We start from the raw sequence: 21,641 nt of genomic DNA, 5'->3' as shown, positions 1-21,641 counted from the left end.
GCTTCTGAAAACCAATTAATCAGGGGATAGATTACCAATTACGCACAAAATGAAAATTCTTGGTCAATTACTATTAATAGTATTTATATTATGTTACTATACACCATTATAAATTATACCTTACATTTCTGTTAGCATTTAGAAACATAAACAGGAATGAAAACAGTTGCATGTATAATGATATGTTGCCTTCTAACATAGTAAGATGTCTGACAACACCAGGTTTAAGTCCAACCAATTTACCAAGAAGCATGTATATACACCAGGTGAGGCCCTGCAGTTTTCAATCCAACATCACTGTCATCTTTTGATGAAAGATTATCAACCTAAAATAGATTTTCTGGGTCATCTAAGGTCCCAAAGTTGAGACTGGAAGCAGGCACTGCTGCCCCTTGCAAAATGATCCAAAGAAAGTAAACAAATCGTGTGCTGGGTGGCTAATGAACTGCTGGCAGTTCTGCTTTTCAATTTTTACCAATAACTCTGGACTTCACCACATTATATGCTATCTGCCTTCTTGTCGCCTGACCTAACCTGTCTCTTTGTAGGCTCTATGCATCTTCCTCTCAGCTTTGTTTTGTTAGCAAACCTAGATACATGACTCTCTATTACTTTGTCTCAAGTCTTTAGTACAGATTGTAAATAGCGGCATTCCAATTGTTGTGGCTTGCCAACTTGAAAATGCCTTTTCTCTTTGTTTCCTGCCCATGTCACGTATTACTCCCAACTCCATGAGCCCTATCTTGTGATATTAACCTATCGTGTAGCATCTATTTGAATGCCTTTTGGAAATACAAGTACATCACATTTATTGGTTTCCTTTTATCTACCCTATTAGCTATATGCTCAAAAACTTGAAGAAATTGATCATTCATAATTTTCCTTTAGTAAAACTGTTTGATTGTTTTTAAACCTACTACGGTTTTCTAAGTGCATTGTCAAAACATCGTTAATAATAGATTTCAGCACGTTCCCAATGACTGATATCAGGCTAACTGGCTTGTAATTTCCCATTTTCTCTTACCTCCCCACACCTTTCTTGAATAACAATGTTACATTGGTGACATTGTGTGGAGATGCCGGCATTGGACTGGAGAAAGAAAGACAGTAAGAAATCTGACAACACCAGGTTAAGTCCAACTGATTTATTTGATAGTCAACTAAGTTTAACCTGCTGTTGTCAGATTTCTTACACTGGTGACATTGCCAGAGGTGCTGACATCAGGCTTAAATGCCAACAACGTTTAAATATAACTACTGTTTTTTTTGGTCTCAATGAATCATTTGGAACCACTAAACCCTGTACAGCTGTTTGGTGAGAAATCCTGGGTGGCCCCACAGTTCACTGATAACTTTCTGCAGATTCTCTTCCTGTTTACTTTGACAAGGCAGGACCATCCTCTTCATCAAAGACTTGAGAAGGAGGCTGCCCTGCCTGACCAAGCAAAACCTGATGGAGATTATCAAGGAGGTCAGCAACTGTGGGGTCATTAGGAGAAATTGTTTGCAGTGCCACCAGCTCATCAATGACTTTATTCATTTTGTCAAACTGATTATCCACTCTTCACTTCTCTTAAGGCCATAAATGTGCAATGGGTGCAACTGAGGTTGGTGAGGAGTAACAATGAGGTCAGTCTATTGTAAACCCTGTAAGAGGAATGTTGCATCTTGGTCAATATGTTGTCTGTTAATGGTAACTGTAGTAAGGTCACTTGCTACAGTTACCATTGACAAGCAACATGGTTACGAAGTAACCGTATGCATAAGACATTGAGGTGCTCAGCTTAGGCCTTGTGACTGTATTTGTCAGACAATCAACATGGCTTTTATTCCTGTAGGAAGAGAATCCACATTGCCAAAGAAAGGGCCCACACCAGCAGCAGAGGTAGAGGATAAAAGAAAGTCTTGTTGCAACTGGGCAGGGAATTGGAGAGTCCATACCTAAACTCATCGATACAGTTCTATTTTAGGAACAATATACTTAATTGGAGGCACTTCAGAGAAGGTTCACAAGATTGAAGGGATTGTCTTATGAGGAAGGATTGAGCAGGCTGGGCCCCTACTCATTACAGTTCAGAAGAATGAAAGGGAAGATGCTGAGAGGATGTCTCCCCTTGCGTAGGTATCTAGAATTAAACGGCACAGTTTAAAAATAAAGACAGTAATGAAGAATTTCTTCTTTGATAAAGTCATTAATCTTTAAAATTCTCTATCCCAGAGAGTGGTGATGGGTGAGTCATTGTATATTTTCAAAGCTAAATTAGTCAGACATTTGCTCTACAAGAGAATTGAAAGTTACAGGAGGCATGCAGGAAAGTGGACCACAATAATTCCAGCCATGCTCCTACTGCAGATTAGCAAGTTAGGTAAAGCTGGAGGGGGTAGCACTATTACTTAACAATAGCATTGATACAATAGTTAGAGATGATTTCAGGGATCAAGATGTGGAATTGGTTTGGGTGGAGATGAGGACTGTGGGGGAAAGAAGTCACTAGTGGGGGTGGTCAACAGGGCCCCCCCCCAACAATAACCACAATGTAGGACAAAGTATACAAGAAGGAATATTGGGTATTTGTGAGAAATGCATGGCAATAATCATGGGCAACTTTAATCTACATACAAACTGGAAAACTCAGATTGGCAGTAATAGTCTGGATAGTTCTTTGAAAGTTTTCAATATAGGTTCTTAGAGCACCACGTTCTGGAACCAACCAGAAAGCAGGTTATATTAGACCTGGTATTATGTAATGTGATAGGATTAATTAATGACCTCAGAATGAAGACACCCCTAGGGGAAGTGATCATAACATGATATAATTTTACATTCAATTTGAAAGAGAGAAGAATGGGTCTAAAACTATATTCTAAACTTAATTGCTAAGATGCTAAGCTAAGGAATGCATTAATAGAGAAGTAGCAGCAGACATTTAAGGGAACATTTTAGAATATTCAGAAAAAGTATATTTCCACTGTAAAAAATTCTAAAGAGAAGATCCACCACCCACTGTTACCTAAAGTAGTTCAGGAAAGCGCCAAATCTAACAAAAAAAAATGATTAGCACTAATGTCTCACAGCGCCAGGGACTCTAGCGATTCTTGGCTTGGGTCACTGTCTTTGTGGAGTTTGCATGTTCCTCCCGTATCTGCGTGAGTTTCCTCCAGGTGCTTTGGTTTCCTCCCACAGTCCAAAAGACATGTTGGTTAGGTGCAATGGCAATCCTAAATTCTCCCTCAATGTACCCGAACTGGCTCCGGAGTGCGGCAACTAGGAGATTTTCAGTAACTTCACTGCAGTGTTAATGTAAGCTTACTTGTGACACTAATACATAAACTTAAACTTAAGTGGCGTTCCTCAGAGATCAGCGTTGGGACCTTTGTACATAAATGATTTGGAGGAAAATGTAACTGTTTTGATTAGTAAGTTTGTGGATGGCACAAAGGTTGGTGGATTTGCGGATAGTGATGAGGAGCATCAGAGGATCCTGCAGGATATAGACTGGGAGACTTGGAAGGAGAATTGGCAGATGGAGTTTAATTTGGACTAATGTGAGGTAATGCATTTTGGAAGATCAAATACAGATACACATGCAATAAATGGCAGAACCCTTATCAGTGTTGATAGGCAAAGGGATCTGGGTGTACAGGTACACAGGTCACTGAAAGTGGCAATGCATGCTTGCCTTCAACGGCAAGTGCATTGAGTTTAAAAATTGGCGAGTCATGTTGCAGCTTTACAGAACCTTGGTTAGATCGCACTTGGAATATAGTGTTCAATTCTGGTTGCCACACTACCAGAAGGATGTGGAGGCTTTGGAAAGGGTACAAAAAAGATTTACCAGACCGTTGCCTGGTATTAGGGCATTAGCTATGAGGAGAGGTTAGAGAAACTTGGTTTGTTTACACTGGAATGATGGAGGTTGAGGGGCGACTTGTTAGAAGTCTACAAGATTATGACAGGCATGGACAGTGGGTAGTCAGAAGCTTTTTTCCCAGGGTGGAAGAGTCAATTACTAGGGGGCACAGGTTTAACGTGTGAGAGGCAAGGTTTAAAGGAGATGTATGAGGCAGATTTTTTACACAGAGAGTAGTGGTTGCCTGGCACTCATTGCCAGGGGAGGTAGTGGAAGCGGAAGCAGATACGGCAGTGACTTTTTAAGGGGCATTTTGACAAATACATGAATAGGACGGGTATAGAGGGATATGGTTTTTTTTTGTTAGATTTGGCGCTTTCCTGAACTACTTTAGGTAACAATGGGTGGTGGATCTTCTCTTTAGAATTTTTAAACAGTGGAAATATACTTTTTCTGAATATTCTAAAATGTTCCCTTAAATGTGTGCTGCTACTTCTCTATTAATGCATTCCTTAGCTTAGCATCTTAGTTTAGTCGGGCAGCATGGTCAGTGCAGGCTTAGAGGACTGAAGGGCCTGTTCCTGCGCTGTAATTTTCTTTGTTCTTTGTTAACTGGACATTGATAATTGGTAGGTCAGATGACTGGTTAGAATATAAAGAAAAGCAAAGAGTGACTAAAAGGTTAATCAGGAGAAAGGAATTAGAGTATGAGAGAAAGTTAGCAAAAAATGTAATGACACAGCAAAGGTTTCTACATGTATTTAGAAAGGAAAAAAGTAAAGTACATGTTGGTCCTCTAGATAGCGAGAATGGGGAGTTAATAGTAGATGATAAGGGATTGGCATGAAAAGGAACAAATATTTTGCTTCTGTCTTCACTATGATGTTGTTTCTCTTCCCATAACTAGTGGTGCATAAGGCAGACTTTCATCTGATTTCACAGTGAGTTTTACCTGGAACAGGTCACTGGCCTGTTGCCAGTGGCTTATAGGTTGAGGGACATCACTCCATATCAAGCATGGCTGACCAGAAGTCTCTCCCCCTCTTACCACATAAGAACATAAGAAATAGGAGCAGGAGTAGGCCATCTAGCCCCTTGAGCTTGCCCCGCCATTCAATAAGATCATGGCTGACCTGAAGTGGATCAGTTCCACTTGCCCGCTTTCGCCCCATACCACTTGCCACTGGTGTGTTGGAAAGATTTTGCAAGCTGATATTCAACTTGTTGGCCATGTTTTGAATGCACCTTCTTTGGCCATCAATTCCTGGGGTGGGATTCAAGCCCAGAACTTCTGACTGAGAGGTAGGGATGCTACCCACTGCACAACAAGACCACCTACTGTCTTCACAATACAGGCTACAAAAAAAATTCCAGTAATAGCTGTAAATCAGGAGTTGAAAGGGAGAGAGGAACTTGGTGAAATTACAATCATTAGACAAACAGTACTGAGCAAATTGATGGAGCTGCAGGCTAACAGATCTATAGGTCTAGAAGGACTTCACCCTATGGTCTTAAAAGAGGTGTTAATGACGTGGTAAATGTATTGGTGTTAATTTTTCAAAATTCCCTAGATTCTGGAAAGATTCCAGTCAGACAGGCAAGTAACAAATGTAACACCTCTATCTAAGAAAGGACAGAGGCATAAAACAAGGAATTATAGGTCAATTAGCTTGACATTTGTTGTAGGAAAGGAGTTAGAATTGATCATTAAATAGGTCACAACTATTTGTAATCAGGAATAGACAGCATGACTTTGCGAAAGGGAAATAATGTTTCATCAAATTATTAGGCTTCTTTGAAGGAGTGACAAGAGCTGTGGATAATGGGGAGGTGCTGTACATGGATTTCCAGAGGCGTCTGATAAAACGCCACATCAAAAGCTATTGTAGAAATTAAAAGATCATGGTCTAGGGGGTAATGTTTTAGCATGGATAGAAGGTTGGTTGACTGGCAGAAAACAGAATCATAAACCGGAATTTTACCACCTTGCCCGCACTGGAATCATGGTGGATAAGGCTTGCAAAACGGAATTCTCCATTGGCCACGGACAGGATTTTATGAGTCTCACCCTCACCTCACCACACACTGCCGGCTTAGCAGGATGTGAAGTGTGGATTCCTGCAGGTGTCTGTGCTGAACCCTCAACTTTTTACAATTTATGTCAATGACTTATATGAGGGGATTGAAGGCATGGTAGCTGAATTTGCAGACAGGAAAGTATATTTTGACGAAGACAGAAGAAGTTTGCACACAGTTATCAACAGGTTGGGTGAGTGGACAAAAATCTGAAAGATGGAATAAAACATGAGTAAATATGAAGTTGTTCACTTTGGCAGGAAAAATTAAAAAGAGTATTATTTAAATGGAGAACGACTGCAGAATGCTGAGGTGCAGAAGGATCTAGTGTTCTCACACACGAGTCACAAAACATTAGTGTGCAGGTACAGCATATAATCAAGAAGACTAAAAGAAACCATCCTTTAATCCAAGAGGAATTGAAGATAAAAGTAAGGATGTTAAGCTTCAGTTATACAGGGCTGAATGGAGACCAGTTTTCCCTTCAGTTCTCCAAAGAAATGGCTAAGTGTCATGTCCAGTGGGAAACAGAGTGCAATTCCCACAGCGTCATCTGGCACAATCTCAACAGCAATCCTCTTCCACTAAGTCTTTTTTTTGGAGGGAGCAGTCATTTGCAATGTCAGGAGAGGAGTGGGGCCTAAAGACATCGCAAGGCGTACTCCTCAGATCGGGACGCCATTTTTAAAGACTGTCCTAATTTCAAAATGAGGGTAACCCCCTCCCCATGTCTGACATCAGGCATCAGCCTCCTCAATACTGGTACTGGCCCTCCCCCACTTCCTCATGTGAGAGGGACCCCACTGTAGGGTCACCAAAGAACTCCCCTCAGGTCCTGCCCCCTTCAGTCCCCATGCCCTTTAGGCCATGCCCCTTGGCATTGCTAACCTGCACCCTGGTAACAATCTGAATGCCAACCTGGATTGTCTATTTGTAGAGGACACAAAATAGACATATCTTGAACTGAGTATGATACTGATAACTTAAAGGGACATAAACAGACTAGCAAGATCGAGTGGCCACATGGCAGATAAAATTTAACACATTGAAATGTGAAATCTGATGGAAGGAATTTGGAAAGACAATATAAAACAAAGGCCACAATTTTAAAGGGAATACAGGAGCAGAAGGACCTGGTAATATGTGTGCACAACTTGTTGAAGATAGCACGGCAGGTGTAGAAAGTGGTTAATAGGGCACACGGGATCCTGGACCTTCTAAGTACAGAAACAAAAGCAAGTAAGTCAGAGTGAACCTTTATAAAACACTGGTTTGGCCCTGACTGGAATATTGTGTCCAATTCTGGGCACTACCCTTTAGATATTGGAGAGGGTGCAGAATGGATTTATAAGAGTAGTTCTGGAGGTAAGAAACTTTAGTTACATGGATAGATGGAAGAAGCTGCGCTGTTCTCTGTAATGTTAATTTTATTTATTCATTAATCACAAATAGGCTTATATTAACACTGCAATGAAGTTACTGTGAAAATCTACTAGTCTCCACATTCTGGCATCTGTTCGGGTACACCGAGGGAGAATTTAGCATGGCCAATGCACCTAGATTTGATACACATGTTCAAATTTATTAGTGATATGGACAAAGCAGATAAGGAGAAAATATTCTATCAGTGGAGGACTCAAAAACCAGAGGAGTCCGATTCAAGATGATTGGCAAAAATACTCAGAAGATACATGAAGAATTATTTTTATATAGCAAATGGTTTTGATCTGAATGCACTGTCCGAGAGATCAATTGTGGTTTTCAAAAGGGAATTGGGCAGTTTTCTAAAGAGAAGACATTTGCAGGGCTCCAGAAAAAAGGCAGGGAGTGGGACTAGCGAAGTAGCTCCTACAGCGAATTGGTATAGGGATGATGGGGCACATGTCTCCTTTTGTACTGTAATCATTTTATGATGCATTAAATATCCAATATGAGTTTATGTTAGCACAGTCTGAACATGATGGAAAATCTGAAAGTAAAATTTTATTGAGTTGACTGCATTAAATATCGTAGACAGATCTTCTGAAATTACCTCTGGATTTGCCATATGATATTGGGCCATATGATATTATGCTTAAAATCTGGAATAAATATAAACAGAAAATGCTGGCAATATTTGTATCAGTCAGCATCTGTGCAATTATCTGTTGATTCTTATATCCAGGGAATTAACTGTGGCAATATTTGTAAGTGACAATGCCTGTTATGATTTCTTCAAAATGAACTTGAACATGCATTTATCGTACAGAGTCCACATACGATCACAAGCAGGGAGAAAAAAAAAACTCTACAAACTGTAATAAATGCTTCATAGAAATAACAGATACATGTAATTTCAAGGCTGTAATCTCATTTCAGAGGTCAGGGAATCATTACAAACTGCTTGATCTGTAATATTCTAGCTTACAAAGTCAGCTGAATTTTTCACTAAAATTATTCCCTTACAATCGCTACTAGATATTCATTATTTAATTTTATGTACAATTTAGTTTCAAGTAATCTCAGTTAAAAATATATTATACAGAGGTATTGATTTGAAGCCATACAATTTTTATGTCAATATCTTGTATTAACTTTTCACATACTGTGCCTACTTGACTGTGATTTTCTTTAACGAGAAAATGTTGTACAAAAGTAATAAAAAAGTTATGATTTGAATTTGCACTGTGCAGTATTAATTGAGAGCATATCAGCCTTACCATATGAAACTCCCTTATTCACTATTTTAACAAGTATTATTGCCTGCCAATATAAATTAGTGATCAACTATGTTACAATTTCATTTGGGAAGTTTAAAACAATAATTACAAATATCACATAGGCTAAAGGCTAATTTCAGTGCAAAATGGAAACCCCATTTTGCACATCATAAATGCTCATTCAATGACCAAGATACTGGAATCTTGTTCCACTTCCAAATTAAGCACCCTGCCAGCAGGAATTTAGAACACTGTTTCACGACTGTAGATAAGTAGCATGCATGTGGTGATCTTTCATGTTAGCAGATGCTGCTTTTGCTTTTCTTTCACAATGATAAAGAGAGATACTAGCTGCCTATAACACAAGCTGTGCTAAGGCTGAGCACAGGGGAAAGGTGATGTGCAAGGGCACGGGGTGGTGTTGTGATAGGGGTGGGAGGGAGTGGAGCAGGGTGTTTCGAAGAGCAGAGCCGAAGACTGAATGGCTGGAATGGCTTCTGGATGTCATTCAGATATGGTGCCAGGACATTAGAGACTATGCAGTGACAGCGGGCAAGCCACTTCCTGCCTGCCAATCTGCGAGGTTAGACATGCTCACCACAGCTGCTTAATTAATGAGCTGAATAGCACAAATCTCACCTGTCTTGCTGCCCTGATTTTTAGTAGAAATCACTCCGACTTATGCTTCAACCACCAGACTTGGGATGGAATTGTGGAGTCAGAAACTCATCGGTGTAAAATCACTTGGTAATTCTCTCAATGGTGGGTCACTCTTCCATTGGCAGGTGGCACAAATGTCATTTGCATTCATGAATGCTTATTAAAACAGCTGCCTGCCAGTGACCCATCAGGCCTTTCAATCTTGCATCCCACCAGGAGGAAAACGTTGCCATCAAACCTGATAGCTGAAGAGTGGCATGCACAAGATGACCTTCAATTGGCAAGAGATTTTGAGATGAGTACAACACTGCCACAGCATTGCAGCACTGTCTGCTGGGGCAGTTTGATTCCTGCACTCCATCTTCATGTAGAGCTAGTCTTCATGGACAGTTGCTGGATCCACGGATTCCCCTGTATCACTCTCTCAGCTCAATACTATCTAGGAATACAGGGATCTCCTTCTGCTCCCTCAAGTCCTAGCACATGACTTGAACTTAAACCTTCTGGCTCAGAGGTCAAGATATTGTTAACAGAATCCAAGCCAGTTAGTGAATTCAAAACCAAGACACTGAAAGAGAGTTTATTGCCTTCGCACAGTCTCATACCTCTCCTCAGACAGGGGGGTGGCGATCTTACTACTTTTTTATAAGTGCTAAGTGCTGGGCGGACTTGAAACTGGGAGAGTTTGAGATCCGTCTTTGGGTGTGTTTTCAGGCTCCACCCCTCCCCCCATATACACTCTGCCTGCAAATATATCAGCAAGCCTGTTGCTCACTGCAGAAGCTTGTGGATGGGCTTAATGTGCCTGAAACCCTGCAGAAGGAGGTAGTGCACATATGCAGGTCTCCAATGCTGCACATGCAAATTAGCAGTAGCAGGGGCCTGACGGACAGAGAGCGAGCTGTCAGGACCCTGCTAGTGTAGGCTGCCTGAAGCAGCCTCCTCCTGCAATCACAGGGGCCTGTGGCCCGAAATACTAGCCAGCTGAGTCCCCATCCATTCCCCCCCACCCTACCCCGCCCAGACCGATCACGGACTTGCTACCCTCTCAACCACCGATTGCTGCAGAATGGCAGTGGGCCCCCTCTCGCTCCCCACCCCCTGCTTGATAGCTGCAGAATGGCAGAGTAGCAGGCCCCCTCATCCCATTAACCCCTCCAACCACTGGCTCTGCCCCAGCACTGCTTGGTGGGCATTGCCCAGGTGCCTGGTGAGCACTGCCTAGGTACCAAACTGGCACTGCCCAGGTAACAGGGTGGCACTGCCAATCTGGCACTTCCCCCCCTTCATTCTTGGACTCCCTGGGGGGGGGGGGGGGGGGGGGCCTCAATGGCCTCTGGTTCCACCGGCGAGGCCAAGTCAAATGTTCCCTGTTCATGGGGAGCACTTCTATTCGTCACTGGCGTGAACCTTTCTCGGCGAGGTCATAAGGTGGGGTGGGGCCAGACGACTGAGTGCTGCTAAGCAGATGTAAAACAACATTATAATATATTTCTACATATTAACCTGCTTCCTGCCCACTTCCGGCGAGTGACTGGCCACTGGCCACATCGGAAATCCTGTGCTCGTAAAATGGCGCCAGCTGTGGAAACCAGTGCCAATCGTGCTAAGCTTTTTATGCCTGACTTTACCACCACACTGTGTCTGAAAATGTGCACAATGTGATGGTAATTTTGCTCTCCCCCTCCCCAGTGTCCAAGCTGTCCCCTATTTACAAGGCTCACACACTAAGCCAGGCAAAACTGTCTGACTCTCTTTGCGCTCTTTTAACACCCAAAAATAAATGAATTAACAAATTGAAAAATTGACAGCCCCCTGTAAAAAAAATGAAAATCTTTAAAGGAAACTTGTTTAATTAAATTAAAATAGTGTTGAGCCCCTCATTTATATGTGCTGAAAGTGCTTAATTACTTTGTATCCTAAGAATATAATTAATATACCATTAACAGGTCCCCCTTTACAACTTTATAACACACTTAACTAATTCCAAAATAAATCAAAGAGAAAAAAAAATTCCACATTTCCTATAACCCATTATATTACAAATCGTTCATCTTCTAGGACCTCCATCAATTCTTTCAAACAAGCACTTATTTTTATAAAACAGGTCAGTAATAGGTGACTTGTATCAGAGGTCTCTTTCCTCTCTAACATTTCTTTTCTGAGAGCAATCTGTAATCTTTTCTCTATCATATTCTTGTACATTATACTAGAGAATGGTTATCCACATCACATTCAATTGGCAAGCTGTTCTCTGAACACCCCTTGTATTGGATTTCCATCAAAATATAACTGAAATTCCATATCTATTGCTTCTATTAAAGCCAGTGTTTTTGTCACTGGGTTGTTTTAGCTAGCCTTTTTATTTTCTTTTCTTCCCATGCTAACAGACAACATTTTTTATTCTTTCTAATCAAGAATGTGATAAACTCTGCCATTCTAGAATATTTATCTGGAGGATTGCTATGTGAAGCATTACTAAAGTTCTTCTGGATCACCCAAGGCTGAAAGCCTGAGTGCTCATTTCTCTGAATTTAATTTTGGTAATGTTTTATTCGCTCTCTGAACTTCCACAACTGTTGCATATTTCATCGTTGTGCTCAGTTGCAATACATCATAACTAGCATCAGGCACGGTCTGAATGCACAGTCAGTTCAATTGTCCAATAAAACTTCTTAAGTGGTCTATTTCTGCATCCTTTTTGTTGTGGGGACCTGGCCTGGTTGGGACACAACTGATATTTTCTATATAACACTTTTGATTTATTCTGCATAATGTTTAATCCTATATATTTAAAGGTCCCTGAAGCTCGACTGCCAAACATAACCTCCTCTATTTTGTCCATCATCCATTGTTCAAATTTTGTTGAAATTCCCACAGAAAATCATCATGTGTATCATAAAGTTGTCTGCTAGTTCATGCTTGTGATATTAATGGAACATTGCTTGGTACGCTTTTAGCTGAACCTAACCCATTTCAAAAAAGGGATCCAACTGGGAAATAGCTAATCCTTGATGCCTAATGCCTCAATACCTAACTCTCCTGCTGTGCACAGTTCTTCCGTGGTCTTCCGAGCTCAATTTTTACATAAACACATAGCACAGAGCCCCTTGGGGAACTCCAACAGAGCAGAGTAGAATCATAGAACCCTAACAGTGCAGAAAGAGGCCCTTCAGCCCATCGAGTCTGCAGCGAACACAATCCCACCCAAGCTCTACCCCCATATCCCTACATATTATACCTACTAATCCCTCTAAACTACGCATCATTAGACACCAAGGGGCAATTTCTTAGCACAGCCAATGAACCTAACATGCACATCTTTGGACTGTGGGAGGAAACTGGAGTACCCCAAGAAAGTCCATGCAAACACGAGGAGAATGTGCAAACTCCACACAGAGTAGAGTCAGGGAAGACAGGACACATTCACATTTTACTAGCACTAGCTGCTGTATGGTATATTTAAAGATCCAGTCTGAATTATAATGAATGGATGAGTGACTGGGTGAGCATGTAAATAGATGAGAGTGAACAAATGGGTGAAGTGGGTGAGATCGATTTGTGGATGGGGCAATAGGTGAATGGGGCAGTAGGTTGATAGGATGGGTAAGTGGTTGAGGTGGATCAAGTGGGAGGTGAGTAAGTGTGGTAGTTGGGTGAGGTAGATGATTAGGTGGTGGGTTAAGTGTTGCCATGTGGTAGTCAGGTTGGGTTGACCAGTGGTGGGTAGTCAGGAGGTCGGGAGTCGGTGGCTGGGTGATTGTTAGGAATTCGGGGCAGGGATTAGGAATTGGATGGGTCACCTGTATAATTACCCAGGTGTTTGATTAGATTTTTAATCGGCACATTTCCTGGGTACATACCTGTGGAAACGTCAGAAACCTCTGACTCCAGCTCAGAGTTGGAAACATTAATTGGGGGTCTGGGTAATAGCCCATCAGAAGTTTAAAACTGTTCTGGACAATACCCATGTGAAAGTTGTGATGCGTGGACCTATAAGATCTGAATACATAACTTTAGATATATGTCCAGTCTCCGATGATCAAGACACTCACAGATTTGGCCCATTGTGTATGTAACCAAACTCCAAATTTTGAAATACATCATTGAATCAGCTTCAGCTCAGCAATAGAGTTATTTCCCAGTGGCTGTTTTCACTTTGCCCAGTGCAAAATTGCACCACCTTTCTTCAAAAACTTGTTAAAAGGTTTTAAACAGAACACAACAAACAACAGCAAATCAATCAAAAAAACATACTTCTGCATTTTTGTGCAACAAAAAGGATGGAAACATAAGAGAAAAAAATCTTTGAGTTTGGCCTTATTTCCCAGTTTTCTTAGTTTTGAAACTTGCCTTTGTTGCTGACATCTCCACAGTAAATACAGCTTGTTACTGTATTGATGCTTCGCTGAGAAGTGATAAACATGAGCATTTATTCAATAGCACAGAACGGACCTCGTCAAAATAAAATGTATGTGGGCCTATTTTGCTTTGCGCAGATGAGGTATTGCCATTGTATTTATCAATTTAGAGTAGAGTCATTTTTCACACTATCTTTGTACTACCAGGTTTTGGAAGAACAATCGGGGGTTTATTTTAATGAATCCAATTATTATATAATGTATACTGGAAACCTCAGTAGTCACTGTAACATCTTTTACATGTAATTACTTTAACATAGAGAACATTAGTTCTTTAGTGTTCATCTAGCATGGCATAAGAATACAATTATGAACATAATTACAAAAAAAAATATGCTTTACTTTATTCACAGGGATGAATTTCCACAGGGGTTCTTCCTGAGTGATTGCCAGAGCAGTCAGTGATTAATGGTGAAACAGGAGACCATTCAACCCTCTTCAACCAAAATTCATCCCTTCATATTTCAATGCTTATTATGCTATCATCAAATGGACGTTTTACAACCTGAACTGGCTCTGGGATGTAGCTGTTCCACAGGAAGTTTTCAGTGGCAACGGGCCATGATGTAACTTCAGTCACTCTGTCACCATCCTGCGCAAAGTCAGTCACTGCTGTATAGTAAACAGACGATCGGGAACATATGCCTTGATTGCAAGGTGCTTGGTGCAAGTCCACATGGCAGGAGGAGAGGGCAAGATCTGATCCTGAATATGCTATATTTGGTACATCTAGATGGAATGAGAAATTAAATCAGACAAATCTTCACAGGTGGAGGATGTGAACTTGCATTGGGGAAAATGTGGATCAGCTGCAGTAGAAGAGCAATGCATCACTAATTAAAGTTTGGGAAATAGCTCGCATAACCATAATCATGGGAGACTGTGAACAAAATGTGTGCAAAGACACTCGGGTAGAGTTTTTTTTTAACATTTAAAAGTTTACTCACCTCGGGGATTCGACCTCATTGTTCCTTGGAAGCACTGAAGAGAGGCAGCGATTTGTGAGTGGAGAGCTTGTGGGTGAGTAGAGCGATTTTTCAAAGCTAACTTTTTACGAGTTTTTTTCTTTAAATTTTACACCGGAAGCAGTTGCAAAGACACTCAGGTAGAGTTTTTTTTAACCTTACTATAAATTAGAGCGGTGAGGAACCCGATACTCTACATAGGTAGAGTATCCCAACCCTCCCTCCTCCTCTAACCCAAAAAAAGAGAGAGAGAGAAGGGCTCTGACTGAGAGCAGATAAGTTTGTTTTTGTTTTTGAGTGTGCTGTAAGGGCTTTGGCTCACAGGACCAAAGAGATAAGGGTGAGGCAAGGTAAGATAAGTTTTTTTTACTTTTACTTTTTCCTCTGGGTTACTAAAAAGGGGCAAGTATGGGTGTGAGGCCAGTACGTTGTTGCCAGTGCAACATGTGGGAGGTCTTGGAGGCTCCTGGTCTACCAGACATCCACACCTGTGCTCGGTGTGTGGAGCTGCAGTCCCTACAGAACCAGGTTAAGGAGCTGCAAATGCAGCTCGAGGACCTCTGGCTCATTAGAGAGAGTGAGGAGATGATTGACAGGAGCTATCAGCAAGTAGTCACACCAGGGCAACGGGAAGAAGGCACGTGGGTAACTATTAGGAAGGGGAAACCTCAGGTGATGGAGAGCACGCCGGTGGATGTCCCCCTTCAAAATAAGTACTCCTGCCTGAGTACTACTGGGGGGGACAGCTCATCCGAGGGAGGCAGCAGTGGCCAGGTCTCTGCAGCTGAGCCAGTATGTCAAAAAATTAAAAAAGAGAGCAAAAAGGTAGTACTAATAGGGGACTCCACAGTGAGGGGGGTGGACAGGCGTTTTTGTGGACGTAGACGTGAGTCGTGGATGGTGGTTTGTCTCCCTGGAGCTGGGATCCGGGATGTCTCTGGGCGTGTCCCAGACATCCTGAAAGGGGAGGGTGATGAACCGGAGGTTGTAGTGCATATAGGTACTGCTGACGTAGGCAAGAAGAGGGAGGCAGCCATGAACAGGGACTACAGGGAACTGGGTAGGCAGCTGAGGAAGAGGAAAGCGAAGGTAGTAATCTCAGGATTGCTGCCTGTGCCACGGGAGAATGAGGGCAGGAATGGAATGAGGTGGAGGCTGAATGCGTGGCTGAGGGACTGGAGCAGGGGGCAGGGATTTCGGTTCTGAGATCATTGGGACCTCTTTAGGGGCAGGTGTGACCTGTACAGTAAAGATGGGGGGCACTTGAATCCCAGGGGGACTAATATCTTGGTGGGAAGACTGGCTAGGGCTACTGGGGGGACTTTAAACTAGAAAGGATGGGGGGAGGGAATAGTGATGGGGAGACTGAGACCGAGGAGGTTAGCTCCCAGGTAGGGAAGGACTGCAGGCAGTATGAGAGGGAGGTTAGACAGGTGGTGGAGAAATGTCCAGACTGAGGGGCTGAAGTGTATCTATTTTAATGCCAAGAGTGTAGTAAATAAGGTAGATGAGCTTAGGGCGTGGATTGCTGCTTGGGAATGTGATGTGGTGGCCATTACGGAGACTTGGATGTCTCAGGGACAGGACTGGGTACTTCAGGTGCCAGGATTCAGATGCTTCGGGAAGGACAGGGAGGGAGGCAAAAGAGGTGGTGGAGTGGCACTGTTGATCAGGGACAGTGTCATGGCTGCAGAGAAGGGGGATGCTGTGGCGGGACTGTCTACGGAGTCTCTGTGGGTGGAAGTTAGGAACAGCAAAGGGTCGATGACTTTGCTGGGTGTATTCTATAGGCCGCCCAATAGTGACAGGGAAGTTGAGGTGCAGATAGGGAAACAGATCCTAGAGAGATGTAGTAGTAACAGAGTTGTCGTGATGGGAGACTTCAATTTCCCAAGCATCGATTGGAATATCCCAAGGGTAAGGGGTTTGGATGGGGAGGAGTTTGTTAGGTGTGTTCAGGAAGGTTTCCTGACACAGTACGTGGATAAGCCTACGAGAGGAGAGGCTGTACTTGACCTGGTACTGGCGAATGAACCAGGACAGGTGTCGGATCTCTCGGTAGGAGAGCATCTTGGGAATGGTGATCATAATTCTATCTCCTTCACAATTGCATTGGAACGAGATAGGATCAGGCAGGCTAGGAAGGTGTCTGTCTGGAGTAAGGGGAAATACGAAGACATCAGGCAGTTAATTGGACAAATAAACTGGAAGGAGGCATTCTTGGGGAAAAGTACAGAAGGAAGGTGGCGGATATTCAAGGAATGTTTGTCTGGAGCTCTGCTCAACAACGTTCCGATGAGACAAGGAGGTTTTGGTAGGTTGTGGGAACCGTGGTGCACGAAGGCTGTGGTGAACCTAGTCAGGAAGAAAAGGAAGGTGTACAAAAGGTTCAGGGAGCTAGGAGATGTTAAGGATCTAGAGGAGTATAAGGATTGTAGAAAGGAGCTTAAAAGGGAAATTAGGAGAGCCAGAAGGGGTCATGAGAAGGCCTTGGCAGGTAAGATTAAGGAGAATCCCAAGGCCTTCTACAAATATGTGAAAAGTAAAAGGATGAGAAGAGAAGGGATAGGACCTATAAAAGGTGAAGGGGGAAAGGTCTGTGTGGAACCAGAAGAAATGGCAGAGATGCTTAATGAGTACTTTGCCTCAGTATTCACGGTGGAAACTGATCTGGGAGATTTTGCTACAGGTTTGCAGCAGATGGAAAAGATTGAGTATGTGGATATTAAGGAAGAGGATATGTTAAAACTTTTGAATTCTATCAAGATAGACAAGTCGCCGGGACCAGATGGGATGTACCCCAGGTTACTGTGGGAGGTGAGGGAGGTGATTGCAGAGCCCCTGGCGATGATCTTTGCATCGTCGATGGAGACGGGACAGGTTCCGGAGGATTGCGGATGTGGTTCCTATTTTTAAGAAAGGGAACAGGGATAGCCCGGGAAATTACTGACCGGTGAGTCTGACCTCAGTGGTTGGTAAGTTGATGGAGAGGCTTCTGAGGGACAGGATTTATGAGCATTTGGAGAGGTTTAGCATGATCGAAATAGTCAGCACGGTTTTGTCAAGGGCAGGTCGTGCCTTACGAGCCTAGTTGAGTTCTTCGAAAATGTGACTGAACACATTAACGAAGGAAGAGCAGTGGACGTGGTGTACGTGGACTTCAGCAAGGCGTTTGATAACGTCCCCCATGCAAGACTTCTTGAGAAGGTGAGAGGGCATGGGATCCAAGGGGCTTTGGCCTTGTGGATCCAGAACTGGCTTGCCTGCAGAAGGCAGAGAGTTGTTGTGGATGGGTCTTTTTCTGCATGGAGGTCAGTCACCAGTGGAGTGCCCCAGGGATCTGTTCTAGGACTCTTGCTGTTTGTCATTTTTATAAATGACCTAGATGAGGAAGTGGAGGGATGGGTTAGTAAGTTCGCCGATGACACAAAGGTCGGTGGTGTTGTGGATGGTCTGGAAGGATGTCAGAAGTTGCAGCAGGACATAAATAGGTTGCAAGACTGGGCAGAGAAGTGGCAGATGGACTTCAACGCGGATAAATGTGTAGTGGTCCATTTTGGCAGGACCAATGGGATGAACGAGTACACTATCAAGGGCAGGAGTCTTAGCAGTGTTGAAGAGCAGAAGGATCTTGGGGTCCGGGTCCACAGGACTCTTAAATCGGCCTCACAGGTGGAGGATGTGGTCAAGAAGGCGTATGGTGTACTGGCCTTCACTAATCGAGGGATTGAGTTTAGGAGTCGGGAGGTAATGCTGCAACTTTATAGGACCCTGGTCAGACCCCACTTGGAGTACGGTGCACAGTTCTGGTCGCCTCACTATAGGAAGGACATAGAAGCTATTGAAAGGGTGCAGAGGAGATTTACACGGATGTTGCCTGGATTGGGAGGCATGCCTTATGAAGATAGGTTGAGGGAGCTGGGACTCTTCTCCCTGGAGAGGCGTAGGTTGAGAGGCGACCTGATAGAGGTTTATAAAATGTTGAGAGGAATAGATAGGGTGGATTCTCAGAGGCTATTTCCCCGGGTTGAAATGGTCGCTATGAGAGGACACAGATTTAAGGTGCAGGGAAGCAAGTACAGAGGTGATGTTAGGGGTAAGTTTTTCACTCAGGAGGGTGATGAGTGAATGGAATTGGCTGCCGTCAGTGGTGGTGGAGGCGATCTCGCTGGGGTCTTTTAAAAGACTTCTGGATGAATATATGGGATTTAATGGGATTGGGGGTTATAGATAGGTCTATGGATTGGTAGGTATTGATGGAATCGGCGCAACTTGTGGGCCGAAGGGCCTGTTTGTGCTGTAGTGTTCTATGTTAAAATGTCCTTTTTCAAGATGATAACATACCCAGTCCCCCATCAGCCTCTCAAGCAGTGCCACATTGAACCTGAAGAACAAACTGATTCACAGTCAGCTACCATATGTTACAGTCTGCAACAACAACTTCTTAGGTTACAGCTCTTCAAGGTCAATCATCAGGGCCATCTCAAGTGGCCTCCAACTATGATCAACAGCCTTTAGTTTCCCCAATTGTGGCCACTGGACAATCACCTTGTAGAAGCATCATACTGTTGCACATAGTGGAGAGTTAAGGGTTAAAATTGAACTGAGCTGTATAACCATAACCACACATACAACAACAGGCTTTTAAAAGTAAACAAGAAAACATTGAGGTGTGTTTGCAAGGAAATAAATGACTGGAACAACACTGGCCATAAATGATTAATCCAAAGCTCTAGCAACCATATGGTAGACAGTGAATGTTTAAGTAGGCTGACAGTAAAACGTTCTTGAACACCATGAAAAGCCTTCTACAAAGGATCCCAAGAGTTGTTGTGTATTTGGATGGCCAGAAATTGACAAAGAGAGAGAGGCGTGGTGAACTCTTGTCAACGCTGTCAAATGGAGCAGACCCTTCCACTCGCAGCGAACTCTCGAACCCGAGAGTGGCCTGGTCGCCTTTGGACAGGGCTCCACGTTGTTTTCACTAGCCAATTCATGTGGCTGATGCTTTTGATCCTGTTGGATGCCCTTATGAAGTGACTTGATGTGTAAATTATGGATTCCATGACCTCGTTAGCCATCGGAGACAAGGTGCGACAAATCTTTGCAATATATGGCATACCAGAGGTAATCGTTTCTGACAATGTCACCGCTTTCACAGCCAAAGACTTTCAACACCTTGTTAGAATGAATGGCATCCAACACATAGCACCTTGCTTCCAATAGTTTAGCAGAAAATGCAGTGCAAACTTTCAAGGCATCAATGCAGGAACAATCCAACAGACCACTACCACTTCAGTTCACCAATTTTCTACTCTCATAAAATATAACCAGCCGCCCCCCCCCCCACCCCAATACTAGAGCTGAATTATTAATAGGTCGGCACCTGAGAACGACCATGATCTCATTTTTCCAAATTTGATGGGGAGGGTATAGGCTAAGCAAACCTCAGAGGAGGAATATCATGATTCAGCTGGAAGAAACAGGTCATTTGACCTGAATGACTTGGTTTTTGTTCAGAACTTTGTGGGGCGGGGATGGGAGGCAGCTTGGATACCCAGGAGGATAATTCAAAGAGTTGCCCAGTACTTTATACCATTGAACTGCAGGGCCGTGAAATGTAGAAGAACGTAGATCACATCAGAAAGTTGAAAGTTGCAGCCCTATCACCAGTCATCAGGCTCAGTAATGGAGTCCAGTTCACCAGATAGAATCTGGGGATGAAAGGATTGATGTATGAGGAGAGATTAAACAGTTTGGGCATATACCCACTGGAGTTTAGAAGGATGAAAGGGGGCCTGATCCAGGTATGTAAAATTTTAAAAGGTAAAATAAACCTGAACCAAATGTTTCCTCTGATGGGGCAGTCTCCAATATGAGGCCACAGATATAGGTTGAGGGGTGGTGGATTTAAGAATGAGATGAGGAAGAGCTACTTCTTGCAAAGAGTGGTAAATTTGTGGAACTTGCTGCCTGATAGTGCAGTGGAGTCTGAATCATTGAATGGTTTCAAGGAGGAAATAGATACATTTCTAATTAAAAAAGGAATAAGAGAATGTGGGGAACAGGTTGGGAGATGGATTTGAGATCAGGAAGAGATCAGTCATAATCTGATTGACTGGCTGGGCAGGCTCAAGAGCTGAATTTGCCTACTTCTGCCCCGAATTCCTATGTTTCTCTGTTCCTCCATGTCAGCAGCTGAGCTGGCACTTGCAGAACTTAACGTTCCCCAAGAAGAATCTTAACTATTAATGGGAACAGAGGAAGAGAGTGCTAGCCCTAATACAATGTCAGAATCCGTCAACCCACCTACCATTGTTGTAGACTCTGATATCTCAGCTTGGAGAATCGGGTTGCAGAGTTGCAATACTCCTCAAGAATCTGGAAGTTCCTAGACCAATTGGCTTTGTGAACTTTGCCAAATGGTCCCTTTTTGAAGGCTGTATTTTGACTATCTAATTCTGTATTTATGAAATTTGGTTGCATAATTGAAAGAGAACTTAAGGGGGGTGGAGCATGGTAATGTGGCCCCTTTAAGAGGCTGTTGTTTATGGGTCACATGATTTTCCTGAAACATAGCAGAAAGAAGGCCATGAACTGCCACCTATCAGGTGTTAGAGTGCAGGTCCTGGCAGGAGGGAAGTCTGTGGGACTAGATCTGTACCTTTTCTGAGCTTGTTTGTATATAATTTTAATTATCCTTCACTAGATCATCATTATGATTCAAGGCTTCCTCATCATGTTACTCTGCACTATACTAAATCTTTAACTAGGATAAACACTAATTTTACGTATCTGTATTACATACCTCTTCTTTTCAGACAAAACCAATGGATGCCTGCAAGTAGCCCAAGTCAACAGGTTAATCTGGCACAATTCAGATGTAGTAGTTCAGAATGTGTAATTAGAAGGTCCAACACTGATTTTATGAACATTCTGAATGTGAGAATTAAGAGTAAACTAAAGTTA

At 42.9% G+C, this 21,641-nt stretch overlaps 1 protein-coding gene across 1 annotated transcript in view; it reads right to left on the bottom strand.

Annotated features, from left to right (window-relative positions):
* Positions 1 to 21,641, bottom strand: part of vwde (von Willebrand factor D and EGF domains) — a 247,121-nt gene that overhangs the window by 114,995 nt on the left and 110,485 nt on the right. The window contains exon 8 of the mRNA XM_080216599.1: positions 14,213 to 14,436. Coding sequence (XP_080072725.1) covers positions 14,213 to 14,436 — 224 coding nt within the window. The remainder of the gene's footprint in view (positions 1 to 14,212; positions 14,437 to 21,641) is intronic.

This window comes from Carcharhinus amblyrhynchos, chromosome 2 (genome assembly GCF_965287045.1).
Source record: "Carcharhinus amblyrhynchos chromosome 2, sCarAmb.v2.hapA, whole genome shotgun sequence".
In the NCBI taxonomy this organism is placed as follows: domain Eukaryota; kingdom Metazoa; phylum Chordata; class Chondrichthyes; order Carcharhiniformes; family Carcharhinidae; genus Carcharhinus; species Carcharhinus amblyrhynchos.
This window is presented reverse-complemented; position numbering and strand designations above follow the sequence as displayed.